Source organism: Takifugu rubripes, chromosome 3, assembly GCF_901000725.2.
Source record: "Takifugu rubripes chromosome 3, fTakRub1.2, whole genome shotgun sequence".
NCBI lineage: Eukaryota > Metazoa > Chordata > Actinopteri > Tetraodontiformes > Tetraodontidae > Takifugu > Takifugu rubripes.
Genome location: NC_042287.1, coordinates 6500132 through 6525766, shown reverse-complemented (window position 1 = coordinate 6525766; position 25635 = coordinate 6500132). Strand labels below are relative to the sequence as shown.

The following is a 25635-nucleotide window of genomic DNA, read 5'->3' as shown; positions in this document are numbered from 1 at the left end:
CATTACACCGCACAATTTAATACGACCCCATAACTGTAACAGATGAACTACAAAATTCAACAAAGACATTGTTTTAACAAAACGTTTACTTTATTTTTTTCCTTTTTGACATTTTTATTCAGGACAACTCATTCAAAGATAAACAAGGAGAAATAAGCACTATTGTTTTTATTAATTTTTTTTTCTGTTCATACATTTTTTTTTCCAGAGATGAATGGTGAATTTTAACAGATTTGGTCAAAGTAAAACAAAGGAAAAAAATGAATAATAACAATACATTAATAATTAATTCAATACAATGAAGTGTGGCATCCATGACATAATGACAACCCAGAAAATAGCGGGTCGTTATGGTTTTCATTGTTTTTCTGTGATACTGCAATAATCACCAGCACTAACTCAAGTCAATCAACAACAGTAGAGGAAGAAATGGAGTGTGCCCACAAAGTTCTGCACCCCTACCTCCAAAAGAGGAAACACTTTGTCTTAAATTTAAATAATATTATATCAAAGCTTCTGTTTTTCTTCTCATAAAACATTTCTAAAACTTATGCTTCTATTTTTAAGCTCATTTTCCTTCTGAGTTTTGTCTTTATTTGAACACAATGTGTTGTTTTTGCAAATGCGGTAACCTGTGGTTTTTCAGGATCTGTACCTGCGTGTCTGTCCCGGTGTGCGCCTGTTGTGTCTGGGGCTTGTTGGCGTGCTGATATAGATTCAAAGCCTGCACCAATTAAGCACTATGATGCGTTTGTGACCATGTGAATGGAGAGGGTATATCTCTACATTAGATCTTTGAATTAAACTGCAGCAAAGAAATTGTGCTGCAAAACAGGGGCTGGCTCAGTTGACAAGGTCTGTGGCCTCTTGCTTGCTCTCTGTGTGTTTGTGTGCCTCTTCGGTGCACTGAGCTAGTATGTGCATGGGGGAGTAACAAAGTGAAGTGGCTTTTTAGTGCCTACAAAGGTGTCAGTGTGTATGTATGTTAAATATGAATGTGTGTCGTGTGTAAAAATGCATTCATACTGGATAGGTATTTATGCAACCGCAGATGAGCCAATTTCTCCGAGGTCTGCCAGACTCGTGTAAAAGCTTACTTTGAGCCCAATTTGTTTGTGTGCGTTTGTGTGTCACTGTGTATGTTGTAACGTAGTAGTAGAAGGCACAGAGGGTGGTGTGGGAGGCTCAGTCTCTCAGGTCCATGCTGGAGCCAAACAGGGCCACTAGCTGTTCCTCATAGTGGGCGATGTTCCTCTTCATGATCTCCTTACAGGAGCCCAGGAGGCGCTCAAATGCCTGCACGTCCACGACTGCAAAGACACAGAGAAGGACACAAGTTCAGATGTGTTATATCATTCAGGGTTACTGGAGCCCGTCTGTTTGGGAATAGACAGACCCAGCAGCAATTTAGTCTCCAGGTACCCAGAGAAAACCCACAGACACTGGGAGAAATCAATACTCATGTATTCTAACACAAATCCATCATTTCCTGCCGCCTTTCTATAAATCATCACTATTACTACAAAAACAAATACCTCAGATTTTGAAGCACTGATATTAATTTCTATGTAAAGTTGTATAATCTAACAAACTTTGCCGTGACAATCTCAGAAAAAAGAGAACATCAAGAGTGCTACAGAGCATTTGTTGCTGCAATATAACTGACATTTAAAAAAAAACATTTTGCAGCAACAATGTCAACAAGTTGGATTAGTTGCTCTCATTAAGTCCATATGACAGACTGACCTTTGTCAATAGACAGTAACAGCCAAAACAATAATGCATAAAATAAGCAAGTCTTTTTAGCATTAAAATCAAATATGCAAAACTATCAGACACTGAATAATGCGTGAGTTTAATCAATATTAAAGTGATTTAAAGGAAGGAGCACATTTAGTCTCACCCAAACACTTGACATCACCCACTGCGTAGGCCGAGGCTGCTCGGGGCTTGTTGGTGACCAAGGCCAGCTCCCCGAAGTACTGACCCCTGCTACAGCGCGTTATTTCCACCTCCGCATTATCTGCGTGGCCTGCTTTTGTCTGCAAAGAGAAGGGGGGAAACAGGAGAGAGCAGAATTAAATGTTAGGTGTCACTCGGCATTGTGAGGGTATTCTTTTTCCTGCACAAGTGAAAAACACTCAGCAGGATAAACAGACAATAGTGATTCCTCCTGTTGCTAGGCAAACCCAGGAAACACTGCTTGTTGGAGCGTGGGCGGCCACTGTCGACGCGCTCTTTAAGACCACCTGCTAGAAGAATGCGCCTGAAGGTGGCTCAGATTTAAATACCGTACATAATATAGTTTAGTTTTATTTTAATCAGATCTATTTTTCAGGCTTTTGCTGCATCAGAACTTCTGTAAACAACGAGAGAGGTCTAACGAACAGCACAACTAATACAGAGAAATTTGGGAGGCAAGAAGCAGCTTACTTTACTCTTCATCATAATCTTGACCTCTCCAGACTCAACAATATAGAAACAATCAGCCTTGTCGCCCTGTGGAGAGAGAGAGAGAGGGAGAGAGAATAAAGCCTTACAGTATAAATCAGTAGTATGTACGGTAACTATTTGGTATAATACCTAATTTCCTGATATCCATCTCACCTGTGTGATGATGCGCTCGCTGTCTGAGAACTGCTTTGCTCCTAAAACATCTACTAGCTTCATCCTCTCTGTTACCTGGAGAGTAAAGATGGGGCATGACAGGTCAAACTTGTGCCATTTCCTTTGCAATCAAATAAATCTCTTTTTCTGTTGTGAGAGTTAACTGAGGAACCAATTTCACAACCAGTTTAATTGACTGGGGACAGGAACATAAAAGAAATTGAGTTAAAAAACACCTACTGACCTCCAATGATTTGAGTAAAGGGACCGACTCAATGAAAGTCTCATACATCCTCCTCTTCTTTGCATTGTTCTTCACAATGAGTCTACGAAAAGTGGCACGATCCTAGAACAAAATAGGTGCACTTAAGCGACCATTTAGTTGCCTTCCTGCTCTAGCATGACCACGGGGTGGCGCTGCAGCTGCGTGAAGCCTCCTGCTCCATTCATAGATTATACAACTCCATTCTTAACCTGAGTCTGCTTTGCTCACTTCAGTTTTATGGTATTTATGTTCATCTAAACATTCTCACAATGGCCAAAAAAAACAGCCTGAAGAGTGTTTTAAATTCAATCTAGACATTTAAACACAGTAAGAACAAATGAGGAGATCACGTGCCATTCCAATTTCTATTTATATTTCCTTACCAGTCCCCATAGAGCTCCTTCTTGGGTGGCGATGATGGTGGCAGCACGTGGTGTGTTGTACATGAGTGCTAGCTCTCCAAAGCTGCCCTTATTGTTATACTGACCCACGCAATTCCCTGATACCACAATGTCAAAGACACCCCTGCAGAACAGAGAAGCTTTAGAAAAACAACAGACCAAAATTGGAGAGACCCAAATCTACGACACCGCGTCAAACGGATGAGTTAAACTAATGTTTGTTTGGTCACACTTGTTGGTAAAAAGCCTTAAAAAAAGCCTTATCTGACGTTAGTGTGGGGAAGGTCTGTATTACATAAACAGAGCAGCTCCCTGTGACCCCCGTCCTCCACGTCTGGTTCAGGATTAAAGTTGGTGAAGGTAATTTGCATCTATGCTGTTCAACAGGATTAACCAGTCCTGTTGTAAGATAGTGTGTCCTATTGGTTCCAAAGAGAAGCTAAAGCCAAGCTGGTAGATCCATTTCAATTGGATTAGGACCGCTACACTGTCCTAGCAGATCTACCAGGTTTGGCAGCTTCCCCAAAGCTCATGATCCAAGACAGACAAAATGAATGTTTTCTTTAAATTTAATGTTAAAACAGCTGTGTTCACTTTAAAAACCAAGGCCCGCCTTTACAGTCACCCTAAAATCCAAGTTGTGAGTGCAGCTGTTAAGGAGATAACGGAATCTGCTCTGGACAGTCCATCCTGAGGAAGACTTCTGCTGACTCAATCAAGTCTTATTAAAAAGAGAAAGTAAACATGACAGAGCGGCTTACTGCACAACTGTGACGACAGTTACGCTCGTGCTCCAAAAGGAGAAAATGAGTCTAATATGAGGAGAACTCAAAAACAACTGAGTGACAACTTCCTGAATGAATATAAAATCAGAAACGTGCACCGTTCAGGCTGGTCTGTAATAACCAACCGGCCGGGTTTATGGTCTGATCCGAGCGGTCGACACGTTGTTCTGCATTTCCTGACATTAGGGAGCCCCTGTGGCTCCTACAGACCAGGGAAAACCCTCAGGAAAGTGTGGAGCCAGGCAAGCGTGCTGCTCTTAAAGGTCATCACATTTGTCTTATACAGGAAGTATGCAGTGTTAGACACACAAATAGAAAATGCAGGAAACCACAAATGAAACCGCACCATTGTGTTGAACTCAGCCTCAGAATGAACAGAGGCCAGTGTGGGTTTAACACCGATGAGCAGATAGGATATTTGTCCTCTAAAGAGAGTTGTAACTCAGATCAGGGAACATATCTCATTCATAACCATAAAGATAATTAATCTAAGATTCCAACAAATGTGACAGCTATCCACAGCCCAGAAATAACATATCCTGTATTCCCGTTTACACTAGTAACGAGACGGGAAAAAGAAGCAGCCTTCAGACACACTATCATAAAGAGAGGACAGTAAACAGGAGCAGACAGCACAGCTAACTGGCAACACTGCTAATAATCAGTTTCTAAAGACCATGCTACACCATACTCTTAATGAAATAACAGGATTAAAGGAAGACAAAGATCCTGTAGGGAAGATATGTTCTGATTTTGCAATAAATATTGTTCTTAGCCTCTCTAGCTTACCACACTGAACTTTCGCGACTACTTTAGCACTTTAATAAGCTTCTCTTACCTTTCGATGACATAAAAGTTGTCCCCGTCATCTCCTTGGTCGATGACGTGCTCCTGAGCCTGAACCCTGGACTCAAACATGGCATCTAACACCTGTGAGAATTGCTCCTGGATGTGGGGTGGAGAGGAAGGATGTCAGACATCGATGTGATGGAAAAAACAAGCACCAACAGAGTTCAAGTTGTAGCTAAACGTGGGATGGACATCATGTGCGTGCCACTCTTGGAGGGAAACAAGATGAACTTTGATTATCTCAAAGGGGAATCTGTGGGAAAAAAGGCTCTTTTTTCTCAACCATCTGTGGGCTACACTTCCACCACAGGAACTAGTTTGGTTTTGTTCTAGTGAAGGAAGTTAAATCCACAACTGCTTAGATAGTCACACTTCAGCATTCTGGATCGTGTGTTGTTCATGTACTTTGCTGAAATGTGAAGCCTTGATAATGAGGTGGATGCAGACAACAACGGCCCAAGTGACCATTTAAAAGTAGCTCTAAGAGCGCCGAGTGCCCAGTACAGTTATAATAGCTGACACTAAAGAGATGTACAATTATCAGATACCACAATACGAAGACTATTTCCACTATTGTCATTACTCGGGCCTCTTACCCAACCCCCGGACCGTCTTCCACCCACCCCACGGCATTCTCCTCTAACTACTCCCTTCGTAATCACCACCAGCTCCTAAACTCCCAACTGTCAGATCTCATCTCATCCAAACCCTCCACCTGCCAGCTGAACCCCCTCCCCACAATTGTGGCCAAAGCTGGCCACCCTTCTCTGTCCCCCTCATCTCTGCCCAATTTCATTCCTCTTTCACCACAGGAACTGCACCATTTAAAACTGCACCTCCAAAATTCTCAAAAAATAGATGCCTCTCGTCTTCACTCTCCTCTTTCTGGCAACAGCCTGTATGAACAGCTCTGCTCTGGGTTTTGCCACCTTCGCAGCACAGAAGCGGCCCTCATAACTAATGAACTAACTAATGAACGCCTCGTGGCAGCCGATTCCAGTTTACTCTCCATCATCTTGTCACCCCACCCTCCTCAATAGATCATCTTCCATCGGCCCCTCCTATTTAACTAGTTTAAATGGGATGGAAATCATTCACTTCCCTCTCTTCCCCTGTCACCTCAGGAGTGCCCCAGAGCTTGGTCCTGGAGCCCCTCCTAGTCATCATTTACCTCCTAAATTCAGGAACATCAGTTTACTCTCACACTTCAAATCACACTTTCTTTAAATCTGTTAAACATTCCCTTCTCTCTTTAATTAGATTTTTTTTTACATTCATAGTGTGTATTTTGTGTATTTTATTGTGTGCGTCTTTTTTTGTACAGCGACCTTGAGTGCCAGAAAGGCGCCTTTAAATAAAATGTATTATTATTATGACGACGACTAAGATGTGTTCTGCAACTTAAATCTGATCAGTGCCAATGCAGTCTGAGAGCTCACTGGGCTCCAGATAGTGACTAATAAAAGCAGGTCAACTTAGCTTCTATAATGCACCCAAAAAACTAGAAAGTAGAGAACAATGACTGAATTGTTCTGTGCTAAATTTACACATGCAATGTTTAACAAGCCCCGCAAATGTATCATCTGATCTGACCAGATATTAGCTGCTCTGTATGTCTGAGTCCAGAGGGAGCGAATGGATTTCACAAAACAAATGACAAAATAAGTATCCCCCGCAGCAGTGCAGGACTGATGTCTTCCACGCTTGTACATTCCCTCCATTAACAAAAATGAATTGTATCCCATTACTGGTTGGGACATCTTTATTTTAAGGGTTTTAATATAATGTGCTTTTTGCCCAGGCTGTAACCCAAATAACAGAAGCTGCTTTAGTTGTTGTGCACAACTTTAGGTTTGCTTACCTGATCTAGTGTTTTGAAGAGGAGAATGTCTCTGCAGGCTTCCTGCAGTCTGCAGCGCTGCACATCTGTTTTTGGGTGTACCACTCTTGGCTCCGAGTCCTCGTCGTCCTCGTCTGGGTTGAACGCCTCCGCACACACTGAAGAGAAGACGCGTACGGTCCATTTATACATTAAAGCCAGTGTTCATACTGGTGTTATTGCAACAGACAATTTACACAGGTTCGGCCAGTGTGACAAAACTCTACAAAAAAGTTAAAAATTGACAACGCCATTAAACCAATGGAGTAAAATTCATACAACACAGATCTGCTGCCTTCAATGCTTTCCTATTTAACAGAGATGTTATAAAACTGCTCTTATTCTGCTGGAGATCTGAAGAATTCAATGAGATTAACAGGAAAATAGCAGGTTCCAACTGGCCTCAGGTCCAGGCCAAGAGAAGTCAGATGACAGAATTTAGAGCACATGTAGAGGAACAAGCACTGCATTCAAGTTCTCAGGATAAGGTTTAAAGTGATCACAGAAAGAGCAGTTCTGTGTCTGAGGAGGACAATCAGACAAAACAGATTCTAAATAGATGCCAAACTCTATTTATACTTGTGCTTGCAAAAGATCCAGAGAAGACAGAAAAAGAGAAAAGAATAACGGGTAGATTTGAAACACATGAGAAAAATGTGAGCCAGGGACCTGTTGGGTTGGAAAACACTCAAATGACAGCCAAAATTGGCCCTCTTCCTGATGGAATATTTATTTTATTCACACGCCATGCCACGAGTGGAGGGATTATATTTTAATTAAATCCAAACTGGTGGATTAAACCAAGCTAAACATAGCAAATTAACTACCTTTGTATGATTATAATGACAGGACATCATAATCATGACCAGGCTGTTGTTTGTTTACCTAGTGAGAATAATGCAGACATTTATTATGACTTTGTTACTTTAACTTTAATATTGAAAACAAGGTACGTGGCTTATCTGTGATTTGTCTGACCACGGGTCAAAGGTGTGAAGAATTGACTTAAGCACAAATATCTTGATTTAACTGTTGCACTAAAGTCATTTCTTACACTTAAGTGCTCTTTTTACATAGCAAAATACTTCTGCTTAATTATTGTCATGCTCTGATATTTGTCTCTGCTCTGCGAATGCATGTGCTCGTCTCTTGAACTAATCGAAGACTTTGAGATTTGCAGCTTAAAGAGTTCTTTCAGGTGACGCTTTACCGCCAGATAAACGACCCCCTCCTGACGCAACTGCCCCAGTCTGAGTAGGCAGTGGCTTTTAGTCAACGTGCACGTGTTAGACAGGAACGTTTCAGCAAGCCTGACAATAAAGGGGTGTTCATACTCCAGAGTCACAGAATGTATTTTAATCTGGCATTAAATAGACGCAAATGTTGGATGGACAATAATGCATTTGGGGTCTTCTTCTTTAAAAATGGGAGACATTCAAGTACCTTAAGATATGTTCTCTCATTGCTGAACACAGAGAACGAGGAAGAATGTGCGATAATCTGCAGTGGTCAGACTATTAAAGCACAAGATGAAGAAATGTAATTTAATTCTAGAAGAAAACAACTAATTATTTCTGCAAATGCATTTTTCAAAACTACCGACAGAGCTATTTGATATTCTTTACTTGCAAGTATCAATAAAGATAATGAAATAACTGGGGATCTGGCTGACACCAGGGCCCATTATTATTTTGTGCCTGTTGGCATGAAGTGTTACATAAACACAGCCTGACTCACTCCGTTATCATATGGCCACTTTCAGTATCTGCATGTGCTGTATCATGAGTTCTGCTGCTGGTATGTCACACTGCTGTTGGTGCTAAATAGCTGCCTACTATTTCATCTTGTGCAGTATTTTCCTAAACTTTCTCTATCTTGCAAATGTTAAGTGGAGCCAGAAAGCGTGACTTCAATAACTTGAACAAATTGACGTGCTACAAATGAGCTTTTATCTGGACGTAAGGCGGACAACAGGGTCAACAGAGGCAGTACAACATCTGCTGACACACCCTGAGCATCATCAACAGCACTCTGGCCAATGACGACAGGCAATTAGTCCCTTGTACACATACCAGAATGACCAAGCACGAGGGAACAGATGCGCCTAAAAACACTGCAGTGATCCTTCTAATCACATTTCAAGTGCACAACATACATAATCCTCACTATGCATGTCCATTACTCAACCTCAGTACAACAGAGTGCTGCAGAGCCATTTATGCACCGACACTTGTCACTGGCAACGTTGTCCCTGGCATGGATTACACTTAAGGGACGTGACGTCAGACACAGACACACACACACACAGACACAGACAGACACAGACACACACACACCTTACCTGACACTCTCCTGTTGAATCTGCTGGGTGGTGGAGCTGTAGAGGAGAGAGAGAAATAACATAAATTTTTAGGAAAATGACCTGAATACAATAGAAAAAAATTAACACTAAACAAGAAGTGTGGTTTAAAATAGTATACGCCATTTCTGTTCGCTTCTTAACTGTAGCTTAAAATAATAAACCATTGTAGTCAGACGTCCGAATTACTGGGACCTCTAAAACATCCTAGGCTGAGAGTGCTTCCCGGAAAGTTCTCAACAGTGGCGGGAATTGGGTTTAATTTCTGCTCTTTACGGCCCCATGACACCAGGCAGCATTAACCACAGAAGCAACCGAAACACTGCTTCAATAAGGAGAACACACCAGGACGGCATCGTAGACAATGAGTGTACACACAGCAGTGTCCACAGGTGGGTCTACAGAACATGTGATTATGAGCAGAACTGTTCAGTGTGTTTGTACTGTGGTCTTTACTCTTCTTGGGGTACCTTGACTTTATCAGTAAGGTGGTATCATAATTCACACAAGCAGCAAACGAGATCAGGGTGCTAAACACCTCCCTTTAACATTCAGCTGCTACTTGCTTCCCCACACATATCCGTTGTGACATTATTACCATCTTGTCAGAGCCCATTAGATATAGATTGTGAAGAAGGGAGCCTAGGGTGAAATCGCACATGCACACCACTTTTTCCTGGTTACCTGGGGAGATAGAAGCTAATGCTGCACTCTCTGCAGAGGTAGTCCTTACTAGCTCCCACACAGATAAGCATAAAGATTCGCTTAGCTCAGCTACTGCTGCAGTGAGTGATGTTGCGGCTCAATGGGTAATACTGCATCTTTGGGTGACAGGTTAATGGTAAATCTGATTCAGAGGTTGTGACGTGTACAGCAGTGGTAAGAGCAGATCCACTTCTGATGAGGGTCACAGGCAGACGCACGCACTGATCAACTACATGCCTCGCCATCTGTCTCAAACTATTTTGGCATCAACACCAAAACCTCTTGTATCATTTCATCTCCCCAGGTAGAGATCTTGTTTTCATTGCTATGGACAGGTCTTTCTTCTTTATTCCTGTTTATTTGTATTCTTCTGTGAACAGGCTAATCATCAACACACCCACTCATCGTTATGCAGGCTGCTCCAGAGGCTGTCCTCTGCTGCATTCAAACAAGGGTTCCACTCAGCCCTTGGACCAGGAAGCATACATACCGGTAATAAAATCATGGTAAATATGTAGATGTAGATACGTATGCATGCGTTCACCAACAGTCTGTCAAGAGACTTTTACCACTAAGATGCACATATAAAATTTCTTTTCTAAGTAATGACATAAATGCAACAATAGCATCACGCACAAAAAAAAACAACATACCAGAACCTAGTGGAAAAAAAACATGGAGAAAGCCAGTAACCTTTCCATCTTCTCTGACACACATGATCCAGCAGGTCAGAGTCATATGTAAATTATTGAGGCTCCAACCTGCACAGCCCTAATTAGGTTAAGAGAAAAAAACAAGTTGGCCCAAAACTGGAAACCAAACTGGCCGACCTGAATGAACCCAACAGCTTTATGTTTTCTATTCACTTACTCCATTTGCAGCAATAAAACCACAAATGTAACTCTTCCAGGTTCGGCTTCATTCCTGGATGATGCACGGCCCAGCTGATGTGTGTCGACTCTGATGTTCAACAGTAGTTCAGCATTTCACAGACACCCTCTTATGTTGTCATTTACCGTCTGTCACCCAGCTGGGTGTCTCACAGGGTCAGCTGTTGTGTTGCTCCCAGTACACAACGCTTCTCAAATTAAACAGACCCACTTCTATCTCTACTTCCGATTTAATCATAAGTAAACCTGTCAATTAGAGTAATTAACAGGGGGGATATGAACATTTCTAATTTATTTTCCCTTGTTTCCACTCCCCCTGCCAGAAGGCCACATTCCAGACAGTTAAATGATTTGACTTTATGGTCAAATGGTCAAATCAATGCCAGTGCTGCAGCCAAGATGAGAAAAGTGTGCACGCGCACCACACACACACGCACGCACGCGCACACACACACACACACACACACACACACACACACACACACACACACACACACACACACACACACACACACACACACACACACACACACACACACACACACACACACACCCCTAAAGGTCTATAATGAGGCTAAAACAAAGGTTGGGCTCCTGAACACTTTACTTTTTCCCCAAATGTAAAACGTGTTGTTTTGTTAAGTCCTCTTGATTCATCGTGTGTCTCATTAACATGTGTGACAGCACAACTGTAAAACGAGATGAATGCAATGACTGAAACCCAAAACATTACGCACGTTTCACAATGTTTTTCACACGTTTTAAATCTTGTTCAGCCCTCGCTGGTGGACGTAAAGGGTGTCCACAGCAGTCAAAAAAAAAAAAAAATCAATAACCCATCAACTGGGAGTTGTAATAACCGCGTACATGTTTGGGTGTGCGAGTCTGCGTGTGCGATGTGTGAAGTGCTCTCTCTACAGTCATGTGAATTGTGTGTTGGGGGGGGGGGGCAGTAGTGACAGCGGCTGTATCAAGTGTATGCCTGAAGTTGCCTTGGCAACCTAACACAAAGATCTCATTGCCATAACAACTATGGAACCCCCACCCTCCCACTTCCCCCATCTGGGATGCCCCCTCCCTTCTCCTCTATCTAATCCAAGTTGTACATCATCCCCCACCCCCGGCCCCTCCCTCCATCGCCTCCTTCACACCCACTCATTGATATAACAGTATTTTCAGATGGGAAGAGAGTGGTGGAGGGAGACAAAAACAACAGAGGGTTAAATAGGGGTGATGAGGAGAACTCTATTGTAAGGTGATTAAAGGGAAAGACGCTGAGAAAGGGAAGCAGAGGAAACAGAATTACAAATGCAAATATGATTAGAATGTTGATCCGGAAGCTGCTATGCATGTTTGTTGATAACAGAAAGATGAGAGATTAAAAGACAGATGAAAGTATAAAAAAGAAAAAAGCATAGCCGGTAATTCGACTATGCCATCAGCGTAATGTAGGAGGAAAAGAGAGCAAGTCATCCATTTGAGTTTAGTGTTTTCCATTGATTTCTGCCGCAGCCAGTCTCAGTGTGCGACTCCGTCTGCCTGCCCGCCGTTCATCAATACATCAGCCACTTAGCTTCAGGGGAAACCAAAGCATCAATTTACCCACCCTGACTGAATATTTACATTTTCAGACTTTTACCCTGTCTGGCAAGAGAACTGTTACATTAGTGACACCAACAGAATATATGTGTGTGTGTGTGTGTGTGTGTGTGTGTGTGTGTGTGTGTGTGTGTGTGGGGTGGGTGGGTGGAGGTGTGATAAACAGAAAGCTTTATAATAATTCACCATTTTGACAGGGAATGAGCTATTTGGAAGCATCGATCTGTTGAACAGGATGAATTTTGGTTGCATAAATGGCAGAAGAGGTGAATAATTGTGGGATTTTGTCTTTTACAGACACTTCCAAAGGAAAATGAATGCAGAAATGAAACGAGCTGGTATGCTGCTGTGTGCGTTCCTCCCCTCGCTGTGCTGGTGCACCTCCCTTCACCTCTCAAGGTCTGATTGATAACGTTAAGGTCAGATCTGGAACAGGGAACCTCCTCACGTGTTGCCTCTGCTGCAGAGCCACCAGCCTTGGGCCTCATTACCAGTCTGTTGCTATGCACTGACACAGAGCTTAATTGTGTACTTATAGAGCAAGACATCACCAGGACTTGTGAACCTGCCAAGACAAATGCATATATATGCAGTGCGTGAGTATCTCGTTCTCTATCTCGTACGCGCGCTCGTGCACTTGGCACATATGAAAATAGAATCATTAAAGCACATGATCAGCTCTACTCTCCCGGAACACACCCACATGCACACTGAAATCCCTGCAGAATCATGCTTTTAAAATGTGCACGTGCCACTTGCTGCTACAGAGGAGCGAGGGGTTTCTGGTTTCTACACTAGATTTAACAGGGGCTGATATAAATGTGATAAATATAACTGTTTGAGTCTGTGAAATGTAAATATTTAATAGTTGGACCCGGCACAGTCCTACCTAGAGCAATAATGGATCACCAGGAACATTTAAACCCAAGGTACAGCCTGTGTTTAAGCTTCCCCCCCTAACGCGTCCTCTTCCCCAGCAACGATTTATCTGGTCAGGCTGTATATGTGCTCATCTGGGCAGTGTTACACACAGATTGTACCACAATAAAGCCAGTAACGTCTAACATGAAGAAAAATGAATGCTTAAAAGGGACACACTTGACTACTGGCATGTAGCTGATACAGCAGAGGCAGCAGACAGAAGATAAACTAGCCATTTAAGAGGCATAAGACTCCAGGTGAAACGCACCGGCAGAAGGGAGCAGGTGTCAGAGATGCTGATACATCAGGTCGGCCAGCTGTGGTGCGTCACACGTGAGCCAAATTACAGGTGTGGAGCAAAGGGACAATTACCGTCTCTGCTAAATGAGACCCTTACCAAATGGATGCACGTCCACTCCAGAGCTCAATAACTGGATGGAACAACAGAACCAAACTTTGCTGCTTCTAGGCTTAATCAGAGTTTTTGAATGAATGCTGGTGCAGCAGCGATGTCACGTGAGAATCAGCTGTAAAACAGGATAACAAGTCTTTAAGGTCAGCTCTTTGGTCCTCCGTGACCTTCAGCACCTGATTTTCCAGCCTTTGTGTACAGCCGGAGACAGTGTTGTGTTTCATCGACAACTTGCAGTTGGGAGGCCGCCCGTGACAAAAAACCCTCAAAAAAAATAAACCCCAACACATTTTTAAATAATTTTGTTCAACAAGTGATGGACCCAGTTTCCACTCCCAACCTTGCCCCTTTTCTCCCCATTATGTTGTTTATTATTATTTTTATTATGCTGATACCCATTAAATGCCTCACAAAAACCCAAAGAGAGCCAGTTCTCTCAGCTCCCTCTGGTATATGCGGTTACAGTTACAGGAACACTCGCGTTCCTTGGGCATTTTGGTCAATCTTGTCTCACAGAATCTATCCACCTCTTTCCAAATTATTCTCACGCTCGTCTCTGCTTTAGCCCCAGCTTCCCACCGCTCCGCTCCCTTTCCATCTCTCAACTTCTATTATTCTTTAACTCCATTTCCCTCCCACAGAACTCGTTCTCACCCTCTCTCTGGTGTTCTCCCTTCCCTTGTCCCATATGTGACTCTCTTTCAGAGTATCTCATCATCTCTTCCTCTCTCTCTCTTCCATCCATTGCTCTTCAGAGTATTTCAGGCCTTATAAGGAAGCAGCCAGTCCTGCTCACAGTCACACCGGCCTTAACCCTTTCCCGACCCTGCTGGGGTGGTTCATGGTTCATGCCATTAAACATCTTTACACACGACCTTCACAGAAAATTACATCGGATGCTCTACAGTCCACGTCGAGATGGATCTACGTAATGTTCTGGATCAAACTTTATTTCGCTAATGACAGCATTTTCAGACCACAAGTTTTCAAAGCATACATTAAAAATTTGTAACAGCATGGCAGACATGAACCAGTTTGTAATACCAGGCTAAAGTCTCAGAAGTTTGACAGGAGATCCAGTTTTATTTGAACCAATTTTTCTTGCTGGGACAAATAATGACATAACAATCAAAAGACAATGGCCAACATTGTCATACACGGATTGGCTGCTCCATTGGTATAATGCACCAGTTTTAATATATAAACTATATAATATAAACAATGATACAATTGCCTTCTTTCCAACAGTCAAGTGTAGAAGACCCTCAGAGACCTGGTGTTGGAGGGACGCAGCATTTTTAATGTACCACTGGGCTGTAACATAAACACCAATTTGGCCTCCAATTATATGACCATTTACAGTCAGAACATGCTGATCCTCCACGCTCTCCAACGTCTGTTTACAGTTGGATCATCGAATGCAATTACATTTGAGTTGGGTCTTAAAAGATACAACTCGATGTGTTATAAACCTTGTCTGAAAAAAACACTACACTTTTGTTACCACAGAGGTACTTTCAAACGTACTTTTACCTCACTCACTCCCTCATTTTAAATGGATTGATTGGAATCAACATGAAGGAGCTAATTATATATCTGCCCATAATTAAATGTTAAACTAAATAAACACACTGAGCACAGACCTCTGCCAACAAGGTCATCTCCCCATATTGTGACAAAACTGTAGCGTAGTATGGAATAATATAGGAGACTGCTTTAAGATCAAAGCCAGGGGGTTTGACCTTTAAAAGGCCAATGTCCCTCCCGACTCCAGAACATCACCCAAATTTAATCATCTGCCCCTTGGCAAAATATGATTTCCATTTATCATTATTTACAGTCAGACGCAAAGACATAAACGCCAGCTGTAACATAACCTTGGCAGAGGTTACTCTAACGCAACTAATGAACAACACTACTTTAATTAACAGGGGGGATATTTTATTTCAAATAATGCAGCAAATGCAGTCAAAATTTGCTTGCATCTGTTCAAGGTTTCATTAAATGATGTTTAGTCACAATAGTTGGATTAAAAACTGAATTATCTGCTTGGATCTTGTCCTCATCTATGGAGTGGCTCTTCTCCAAAAATAAGTGGTTAAGGAGATGACCTATTAAACTCATAGGCACTGACAACAATGATATAATCCATAAAAATGTAAACTAGGAAACAAAATCAAAGATTGGCGTTAATATATTTTAAAGTAGAAAAAAAATATCTATTTTAAATACATTTATTTCCACTGTATTCGTCAAACCACCAGCCTGCTTTGGCATTCTTTACATATGAACAAGGAAGTCTGAAAGCACGATTTATTTTGCCAACTTGCAAGCAAGGAATTTGAAAGCAAATGTAAATGTTAACACTACGGAAGCACAGTATCCAGGGAAATGCAAGATTAGGATTAAAGCTTCTTGTATGGTAAAGATTTGGATTTGGCAATTGCAGACACATCACTGCTGGTTCCAACTGACAACGCAAGTGCAAACAGATCTGTTGGAGCCAGTGGTAATTTATGCTGTGCAAATACCCCATTTGACCTTAGGGGTGTAGTTTTCCTGTTTAATTAGCAACTGCCCAGCAACCTCCCAGCATCAGGTGTATGAAAAAGGGTAGAAATGAGTAGAAGCTGTTTGTGGTATGAGGAACACAACAGTTCTTACCGACACGCGGTTTTATTTTTGTGACTATGCGTTTTCATCCCTGCACAGTATTTTTTTTTTTGTCTAGAATCGAGTTAAGTTCAACCCTTCAGCCACCATTATGTGGCTAATTAGGTTTCTTTATTTTGGGGGATGTTCATGACATGATCAATGGGCCATAGTATAGCTGTGGGGTGGGGTGGGGTGGGGGGGCTCCAGGGGTAAGTAGTTTCTATTATTATGTCCCAGTAATGACAGAAAGAAAGGACCTTTACATTGAGATTTGCTCACTCATCAATAATGACAAGATTAAATGTACCCTCAGACACATGTGTCCTGCTGATGTAACTGTAAGTCTGTCAGTAAAAGCAAAGGGGAAAGAGGACTTAAATGCTTGTACTGGCAGACAAAATAACCTTACAAGTCAGAGCATAGCCTATTTAAAGCTGTGAGCCGGACAAGTGCAACTGCGGCCAACACACACACTGAATGTGTGTCCCTGTACCCCGCTGATCATTTGACATAAGGAGATATTTGATCAATATTTCGTTGATGCTGGAATGTCAACCTACCTAACTTACTAAGAAATAGAAAAAAAAAAAAAAAATCACTCATCACAAAACCATCATATAGATATTTATGAATATCCAAATGCAGGCACAAGAAGAGAAAAAGCCTAAAATCGAGAAGCAAAATCAGCCCGTGCTGCTCCTGCAGTGCTGTCCCAGCGTCAGTAAAGTGTGAAATTCCAATCTGCCATAAACCAACAGTATCCATGCTGTTTTTGGCCCAAAATATTTACTGCTGTTGTGCTAGCTAGAGAAGCATCTGTGCATAATTGCTGTGAAGGAGACAGAAAGCTTGTGGGCAGCTATCTGAAAAGAAAGTGTTTCAATTGCACACCGGAGAAGGAGGGAGCTGTTCCACAGTTTACTTTGGGGATGCCATGAATGGATTGAATACCACAGTTGCAGAAGTTAATCCCCGACATCCTAAACTATGAATACATATCATAAACTATTCACTCCTACTTGGGAGGAGTGTTAAGGAAACAGCTTGTGGCCTGTGATGAACTGGTGACATCAAAGGTGAAATTTAAATAAAGTGTCAAAATCTTTGGGTTATTATTATTATGGTTCACATTTTTACAACTTTCCAATTATTGAATGACACAAAATTAGTTAATCTAATCTAGATTTACTTTATTAACAATTTCCTCATGCTGTATCATGCATGTGTAATATGGTCACTGCGAGTTTAATGAAGAATCGGTCACCGTTTTAAACAAATCTGAGTAAATAAGGTGACCTGACTGATGAGTCTGTTCTATCATTTGTAGCCGATGTCCCATGACCTTTATAATAAATCAGCAGACATCAGTGAACAGTAAATCTTTCACACAATCGTTAATTCTGGATCTGGACTATCTCACAGCATCACAGCTACCTGGAAATACATAAATATGAGCAAACACCTGATAGCAGAGGCAAAATTCTGTCACCTCACACCAACTCATGCAACACGGCGTTCCAAATAAACACGTGAAGCTTGAGCAAACAGGCTTGTGCAGTAGGAAGGTTCACAGAGTCTCCAAAAGCTTTGCCAGTTGAGTCTAATCACACACTGTTAGCTGTGAAACTATAGGCGTTTACTTGATTTAATCTCGCAGCGGCAACGTTGAGTAACGAAGCACTGTTGTACTGAAAAGACCCCTCGGCCCCATAAAGCGTGAACAAATTACCATGTTTGCACTTCCTGCAGAGCTCCAATTTCTTTTTTGTTAGCTAAACTGATAATAAGTATTTCAAATATGGATTTCTTTTCTGCCAGTAATAGTGTCATGAGATGTGATCACGCATGGCGAATGTTGAAATGTTAAGCATTTAAAAAGGAAATGCAATTATTTTTCTTTTCTAGGGAAGTGTATAATTATATATATATATACACACACACACAGGTAATTAAATGAAGGTCTTAATGTACCTCATATACAGAGACAGAACCAAAGTGTGCATGAAAATACTGGCATGTTGGCATGCCTCCCAGAGGTACAATATATGGTTGTTACATATATGTGATCCCGACAACTACTACAGGTTAAAATACAGAGATTCATGTTCTTAATATTCAAAGGTAAATGGTTCCGTCGCCACACCATCTTTCAAGGTGAAATACCAGCTTGCTGTACAGAAAACGCACACTGGGGTAGATTTCTAAATGAAACAGGAGGTAGCAGGTGGATGCTGGATGGTACACTGCATTTCCTCATTTTAATGTTGTAAAGACAGCTAAAAGGAATGAGGAAGCACTGATAGCAGCGATGAATATCAGTCAAAGTAAGCAAACCAGATGGCACCACTGCTTGTTGTTTCATCTGGCGCTTCTTCTTTCCGAGTCCAACGTTTCTGGTTGGTTCGCTGGCGCGGGGATATTCACGCAGTTTGGCTTTTCTCTGTATTAGAGAAAATTAGAGTGACTTCTAACGCCCAACAACAAGCATCTGCGCACGGTATCGCTGCGTTCCTGCATCTACACCGTGAGATCGGACCAGCTGATGAGCGATTAGACCAAGAGAACAGGAGGTCATCGCAGGGCGGTGACCTGAGCCTGAGTCTTGTCTCACACAAATACCTGTTAAGTGTGTGTGTGTGTGTGTGTGTGTGTGTGTGTGGAGGCATTTGACAGATTTCTTAACAGTTAACATCCAGATGTCTGACTGGCAGCAGACTCGTACAGATTCTGATGTGTGATTTCAGCGCAGTTCTCTATGTGGGGCCAAAGTTCAGGGCTGAGTGTAATGAAATCCAACAGTGGATGACACTCTCCTGTCCCTGAATTATATATAATCCCCGTAGACAATGACACACACACACACAGCCTTCTTTTGTCATCCATAACCATTCTGAATTGTACTCAAATGGAAAAATCTTCATTTCAGGGGATGCCCTTTTATGCCCACTACCAACACGAGCCTCATTAACGGTGTTATTTTAACAGTCCACAACTTTGGTTCATTACCATGACAGTTCAAAGGGGGATTTCAAACAATCTGTTTCCATTTGCTCTAATTTTAAATCCTCTCATTCTCTTTAGCTGCTGTCATTAGATGTGTGTGTGTGGGGGGGCTGAAACAATTCATTGGTGTCCTTCAGTCATTAGTTCTCACAACCCTGGGCTGAACCCTGCTGTCTCTGACTAATCTGTTAGCACCCCTGGGACCCATTTGTTTCTTTGTTTGAACACAGAATCTAACTGAAACTAGACAGAAAAGTCAAAGGAAACACTTTTACATATCAGAAACCCCTTGTTTTCAATAATATGTTTGACTTTTTATGCTTTTTTTCCATCATTTCTAGGTCGATGCAGTGACTTTAATACGAAATAAAATTAAGAAAACCACTTCAGGGACCTTTAACAGGCATCCAAGAAGAAGAAGCTGAGAACTGTGTACAGACTTTGTCTCCCTTTGTTAAACAGTTTAGAGCCGGGTCTTAATGTTGCTGTGGAATCTGGCAGTAAAGCCAAACAAGCAGCACATAAAATATGATTTGGATGATTTTGGAGCATACTGTACCATCACAGGGAATACATTACTCATATTTAAGGGAATACATTACTCATATTTAAGGGAATACATTACTCATATTTAAGGGAATACATTACTCATATTTAAGGCCTTTAGCTGAATGTTAAGCATCCGTGTGATGTCCTGCTGCACATTTGTACGAAGAACATAAACGATTCAACGGGAACAGAAACAAGACAACAAAGTGTTAGAATGAGTAGTGGGAGTTTTATATTTTATGCATGCAACAAATCTTGTGTTTTACATAACCACAATGTCACCGTGAAGCTCTCTAAACAAACGCACTGTCGTTCCATTAAAACTACAAATCCCAGACAGACTCTGAACCTCTCAGTGCACCAGCTGTCCTTCATTGTACCAGAAGTTATTTTATTTATGACCCTTTTTCCAAGGCTATTCTTTTTCCCCCTTCGATAGAAAGAGAAAACTGAAGGGAAGAAAGAATGTTAGGAATATATTTATAGAATGTGGGATTGTATTATGGATTATGGCTCGATCCAAGAAATACAACCAACGCTTGTGTAAATTAATTCAGGCGGCAGGTTTTGAAACAAATATCCGACAGACGTTCATTCATTCCTGTCGCCCACTCGTGATTTCAGGAGTTTACTTTGTGTTTATCTTTTGTGTGGATCAAGCTTTGGAGCACGTGCTGCTGATCGGATGACACTACACCTATACATGGTGGCTGCAGTCAGGCGGGATCACGAGATGCCTTTCATTCTCCCTTCAGAATTAAACCTGCCCTCGGGACACCGTAGATGAGCACGGCTGCTGAAGCTACTTTACCGGACGGCGTGTTCGCGACCTACAACATCCACTCTATAGCTTCTCGGGCCGCGTAACATCAAAAACATTCCTATGTACAATAACACTGAGACGAGGAGTTGATTCATGCCAGTTAAAGAGCCGTTGCATGAAAGTTTGGATGTTTTATTGGTTTGGATGTATGTCCAGCAGTTGCAGGATCTCTTATCTCTGACATCTGTAGGCAAACTGAGCGCGGTCTGAGATGAGATGCTGAAACACGTGCGTTTTTTGTTGAATAGTGCTGGTATATGGGTGCCCGCATTGATTCAAGGTGCATTATGTGGGGAAGTCACACGCAACCGAAGGGGGAAAAAATAACTTTCATGTGTGTCACACCCGCTCAAGACGCTGTCGCAGTCAACCCAACGCTCTGTGTGTAATCAGCACGACTGGTGTCAGCACAGCCTCGCTTTCACAATGGGTCAGCGTGTGCTGATACTGAAGCGAAAAAGAGCGTCATTCATCCACGCTGGCGCAAATTTAAAAAAAAAAAAAAAAAAAAAAAATCAGCTTGATTTGGAAACTCACATGTGCTATTCCTTTTTAGCAGGTGTGCCGCAGGATATCTGATCTGACATTATGGGCCACGGATGCATTGCCCAATACTCAAACACTTGACAGATGAAACCCTGAAGTCAGTCATCTTGGTTAAACCCACTGAGAGAAACCAGAAAGCACGGCAACAGGCCCTGGCTCCAGAACATACTGATGTGATCTAAGCAATACTGAGCTCAGCAGAGCAGCCGGGGGTCGAGTTAGAGAGTGGCTTATATCTTCTGCCAGTCTCTCAAACACAGAGGAGCAAGCTGTGTGTGAGAGCTACGGCTGAGCTGCGAGATACAGTTACAATAAAGCCTTGCGTTTGGCGGCATTTACATACATTTTACTTGGCACACGTATTTTTATTACTCATCTACTAAGACTGTTGAGCGCAACTGATCGTTCCTGGGAGCATAAATTCACCTGTAGGGGAATCTGATTCAGTCGAGTCTGATTTTGAATTCAGAACAAGAGGAAGAGCAAACAAGATAGACACACGGTGCAGCATTTTTCATCCCAAAACTTTAGAATCAATCCACAACTTCATCCCAGTTCCTTACAACCACAGTGGTGATCCATCCTTTTGAATTCTTTATGAGCTATAAATCTAGATGATTGAGCTAAAGTGCCTGACCAGCATGTGGGTAATTAGATTAATTTCTAAGTGTAGAGAAAAGAAACGCATACTAGCACTGCTCTATTTGGTGTTGGGGAAAAAACATATGGTAATTAGAGAAATGATACGTGACCTATTCATTCATTATAATAACTTAATAGGATTTAAGAATGAATGTTTTAATTTGGGCTTGCATACCACTAAAGGACACGGCAAGATAATAAACCTGTTGCTGCATGGTGCACGTGAGTGATTATGGCTCCGGACCGACTCACAAGTATATTACTGTGCACAATAATGGCTCACAGGCAAAAACCAAAACTACACAGTCACATGGTCTGTATAGCAGGATTAGTAAATAAATGTCTGTAGCACCACAGGGCTGAATCTCAGGTTAAATAGGTTTGAGATGATTCCATCTAAACCACTGACAAATATACTGACACAGAAATACGTCACCCACATTCTCAACGTACAGAACCGAAGCATTAACTTACGTTCAAAGTCAGAGTCGTCGTCTTCATCGTCCTCTCCATTAGACTCTGTCTGCATTGGCTCCCCGTCAAACATCACTCCTTTCCCCGTCTTGCCGGCAGCGCCAGACCCATCCTGACTTTTGGTGTCTCGCAAACGGGTGAAGTACTGTACTGCAAAATCCACCAGGTCCGACGGCCTTTGTCGTAGAACCTCCACAGTGAAGCCCTGCAGCAGCTCTGTCAATCCCACCGGTATCTCAATACTCATGGCTGCGCCTGGCTCAGTCTGCAATATATCTATGGTAAGAAAGAAAATGGGTCAAAATGTATTTTGGTACAGCTGCACCGAGAAGCTGGCAGATGCCCTGTGGTCAAGAAGTGCCTCATTATCACTTTGATATGTGAATATTGGGCTTTGCTATCACACTATTGCCTGAAAACTATAAATGGCTGATGACAGCTGTGATATGCAAACGAAAATGCCTCGGGGAGGAAGGGTAACAGCAGAAATACACATCAAGTTTTACAGTTGCACACATAATTCAGCAGTACATATGTGGCATCGTCACCCAGGGGCCACTTTATCGAAGGCTGAGCCAGGGAACACACAGTTCCAGCAGCTGCACAGAAAAAAATATGAGCCAAATATTTGCTACGGGGAGCAGATAACCGGCAACATTGGTTAAATGTTAGCAACATTAATGACACTTCCTGACATCATTGCACGCCGAAGTGTTAACTTGGGTGGGTGGCCGGCTGGAACTGGCTAGCAAAGTAGCTAATCGGCTAATGACCATGACAACCCAGTCATTGCGTCGTTTATGTCACAAATACATAACTAATCAACGCAAGTTAACTTGCCATACTTGGGTTAAAAGAATCGCTGCCGAAAACCCATTAAAGCCGCTGCTCCACAGCAGCCTCACTTTCTTCCAATAGACATTAGCTGTCGTGCTAGTGAACGTTCCACCTTCCAAGGAAACCCGTACCGTTAGCTTACCCAATAGAATGGCGCACCGGCCGTAAACGCTAGCGATAAGATGCACACAGTGCTAAGTGTCCACCTGGGAAAAACACTGCCATGCATGCAGAGCTAGTCATACCAGACTAGTAAGCATTTGTATAACTTGCTATGTTAACTGTACAGCACTTACGTGAGATTCAATCTCCCCGGCTACACTAGCCAGACCCTCCTTCTCTTCTTCTTCTTCTTCCTCCTCGTTCTCTCTTATTTCGTATCTTCCTTCAGCTGATCTCTTTGCCGGAATAGTGTAGTTAGTCTCCCCGCATAGCACACTCGTCCACTGTCAAAGCCACCAATGTTTCGTTGGCGTCACACAGCTATGGTTCTGGATCTATTTTGGCTTGCAGTGAGGACTAAGGCGATGCTGCTAAGTTAAGAAGAAAAAGCACTCGACTTCGCCGCTGCAGCTTCTTACGACGTTCACGCACTTGCCGAGGGTGGGACTTGTAGCAGTGGATAGCTGACAGAATAACTGTTCGACTTGCTAATTACTTAGCAAGTGCATTTATTTGGCAACAACCGAGGGACTGCACTGTCTTCGAGCCTGAAGAAGCTTGGGTACGTCGGCTACTATAACCCAGTTAGCGTAACAAATCCTAATCGCGGTATTAACAGTGCTAAGCCTCACTGTCGCCGCGTCAAACCCGAACTCCGGAGAATCGCCCTTTTTGGCGTTATCCCAACAGTATGGATGCAAATTGTCTTAAAGCAGAGGAGCAAAAAATACTAAAAAAAAAAAAAAAATCTTCCCCCTCCAGATGAAGCGCTCGCACAGTTCAACGAGCACGAATTTACCAGCCAAAGCTGCTGAGTGCAGGCGCAAAGGGGCGTTCCTGTCATGCCTGGACAGACACGCCCCTAATCGTGATTGGCCCTTCCACCGGAAAAGGGCGTTCCCTTCGTGCCTCTTGAAATTGGGTCCTAAAAATCTAAAACAAGTATGTGGTTGTGGATAAATATATCAATGGTTCTCTGTAAAATTAGAAATCCCACAAATAATATTTGTAAGAATATTTTTGTAAGGCTACCATCACCGATGCTGTAATGTTGGCAGGGAGAAAGGGGCGTTCCTGCCGTGATAGGGACGGATGATAAGTCATGTTAAGGAGAACACCGCCCACCTTTTTCTTCTTCGTCACTTTTTATTTGTTTAGGCCACCCAGCGGCCATTTTCTACTGAAATATCACAATAATGTTGTTTGTAAATACCAAATACATAAACACTAACACGTAGTAATTCTAAATAATGTAATTGTTGCTCCAAAGTCTGGAGGAAGAGTAATCTTTATTCTGTTTGCAACAGTTGCTTTCGTCTCTTTAAATAGTCCCAGGTAATTTTTTCACTGAAACATTTACCAAAAAATGTTTTGGGATCTTATTTGTGGTCACATTGTGTGGATGTACCATTATTTATTTTTTTGGGGATCATTGTCAACATAGTGAATAAACAGTTACATCAAGTTGGCACCAGCCAGGTACCAAGGTTTGCACATCCATCCATCCATCCATCCATCCATCCATCCATCCATCCATCCATCCATCCATCCATCCATCCATCCATCCATCCATCCATCCATCCATCCATCCATCCATCCATCCATCCATCCATCCATCCATCCATCCAATTCTCTTTAATTGTAAATCTATAAATCTTGTGTATAGTTTGACATCAAAGGCTATGAATTCATGGATGATGGAAGACTACTCTTGTATAACTCAATCTAATCTTTTTTATTAACTTACATTAACAATAACAATTTTACCATACCAACTATCACAGTAGTAATACTCACCCTGCTAACCTATGACACTCAAATGTAAGTTGAGTGATTGTGGTTGACATTAACCAAAACAAATTGAATATTGGGCCATTGTAATACAGGGTAACATAGTTGCTACCTAGTATTTTATCATGGTATGTTGTCTTCCTTGACCTTTGATCTCTTCCCAGCTCCTGTCCTTTATAGGTAATCATATTATGGACGTATTCCAGTCAGTCATCAGGACAGGACATAGCACGGATTCATTATTGCTGATGGCCTCTGATACTGTTACTCTCCCTCGATTTTGGTGGTATTAATTCCGCTGGACCTCAGTTCTACTTTTGATACTGCGGACCACTCCAGTGTCCTGAATTTGATCCCTATCCAGGGTAGCACCCTCCATTGATTTGCCTATTACCTTTCAAACAAGTCCTTTTCTGTCAGAATATATACCCTTTACTCCCCCTCTGCTCCAATCACATGCGGCGTGTCACATGGTTCCATC

At 42.2% G+C, this 25635-nt stretch overlaps 1 protein-coding gene across 2 annotated transcripts; it reads right to left on the bottom strand.

Moving 5' to 3' along the window:
• Nucleotides 1–71: 71 nt before the first annotated feature.
• Nucleotides 72–24186, bottom strand: prkar2aa (protein kinase, cAMP-dependent, regulatory, type II, alpha A). 2 transcript variants are annotated; one of them, XM_003963005.3, is made up of 11 exons: nt 23498–24186; nt 22365–22640; nt 9128–9163; nt 6769–6905; nt 4897–5003; nt 3256–3397; nt 2852–2953; nt 2608–2682; nt 2434–2499; nt 1904–2042; nt 72–1310 (listed from the first exon to the last, which is right to left on the bottom strand). In XM_003963005.3, exons 2-11 carry the CDS (start codon nt 22609–22611, stop codon nt 1186–1188), a joined length of 1176 nt encoding a protein of 391 aa, XP_003963054.1. In that variant the 5' UTR covers nt 22612–22640; nt 23498–24186; the 3' UTR covers nt 72–1185. The 2 variants fall into 2 exon arrangements, with proteins under 2 accessions (XP_003963054.1, XP_029689352.1); XM_029833492.1 differs by lacking the exon at nt 23498–24186 and adding an exon at nt 23344–23474.
• Nucleotides 24187–25635: the final 1449 nt, after the last annotated feature.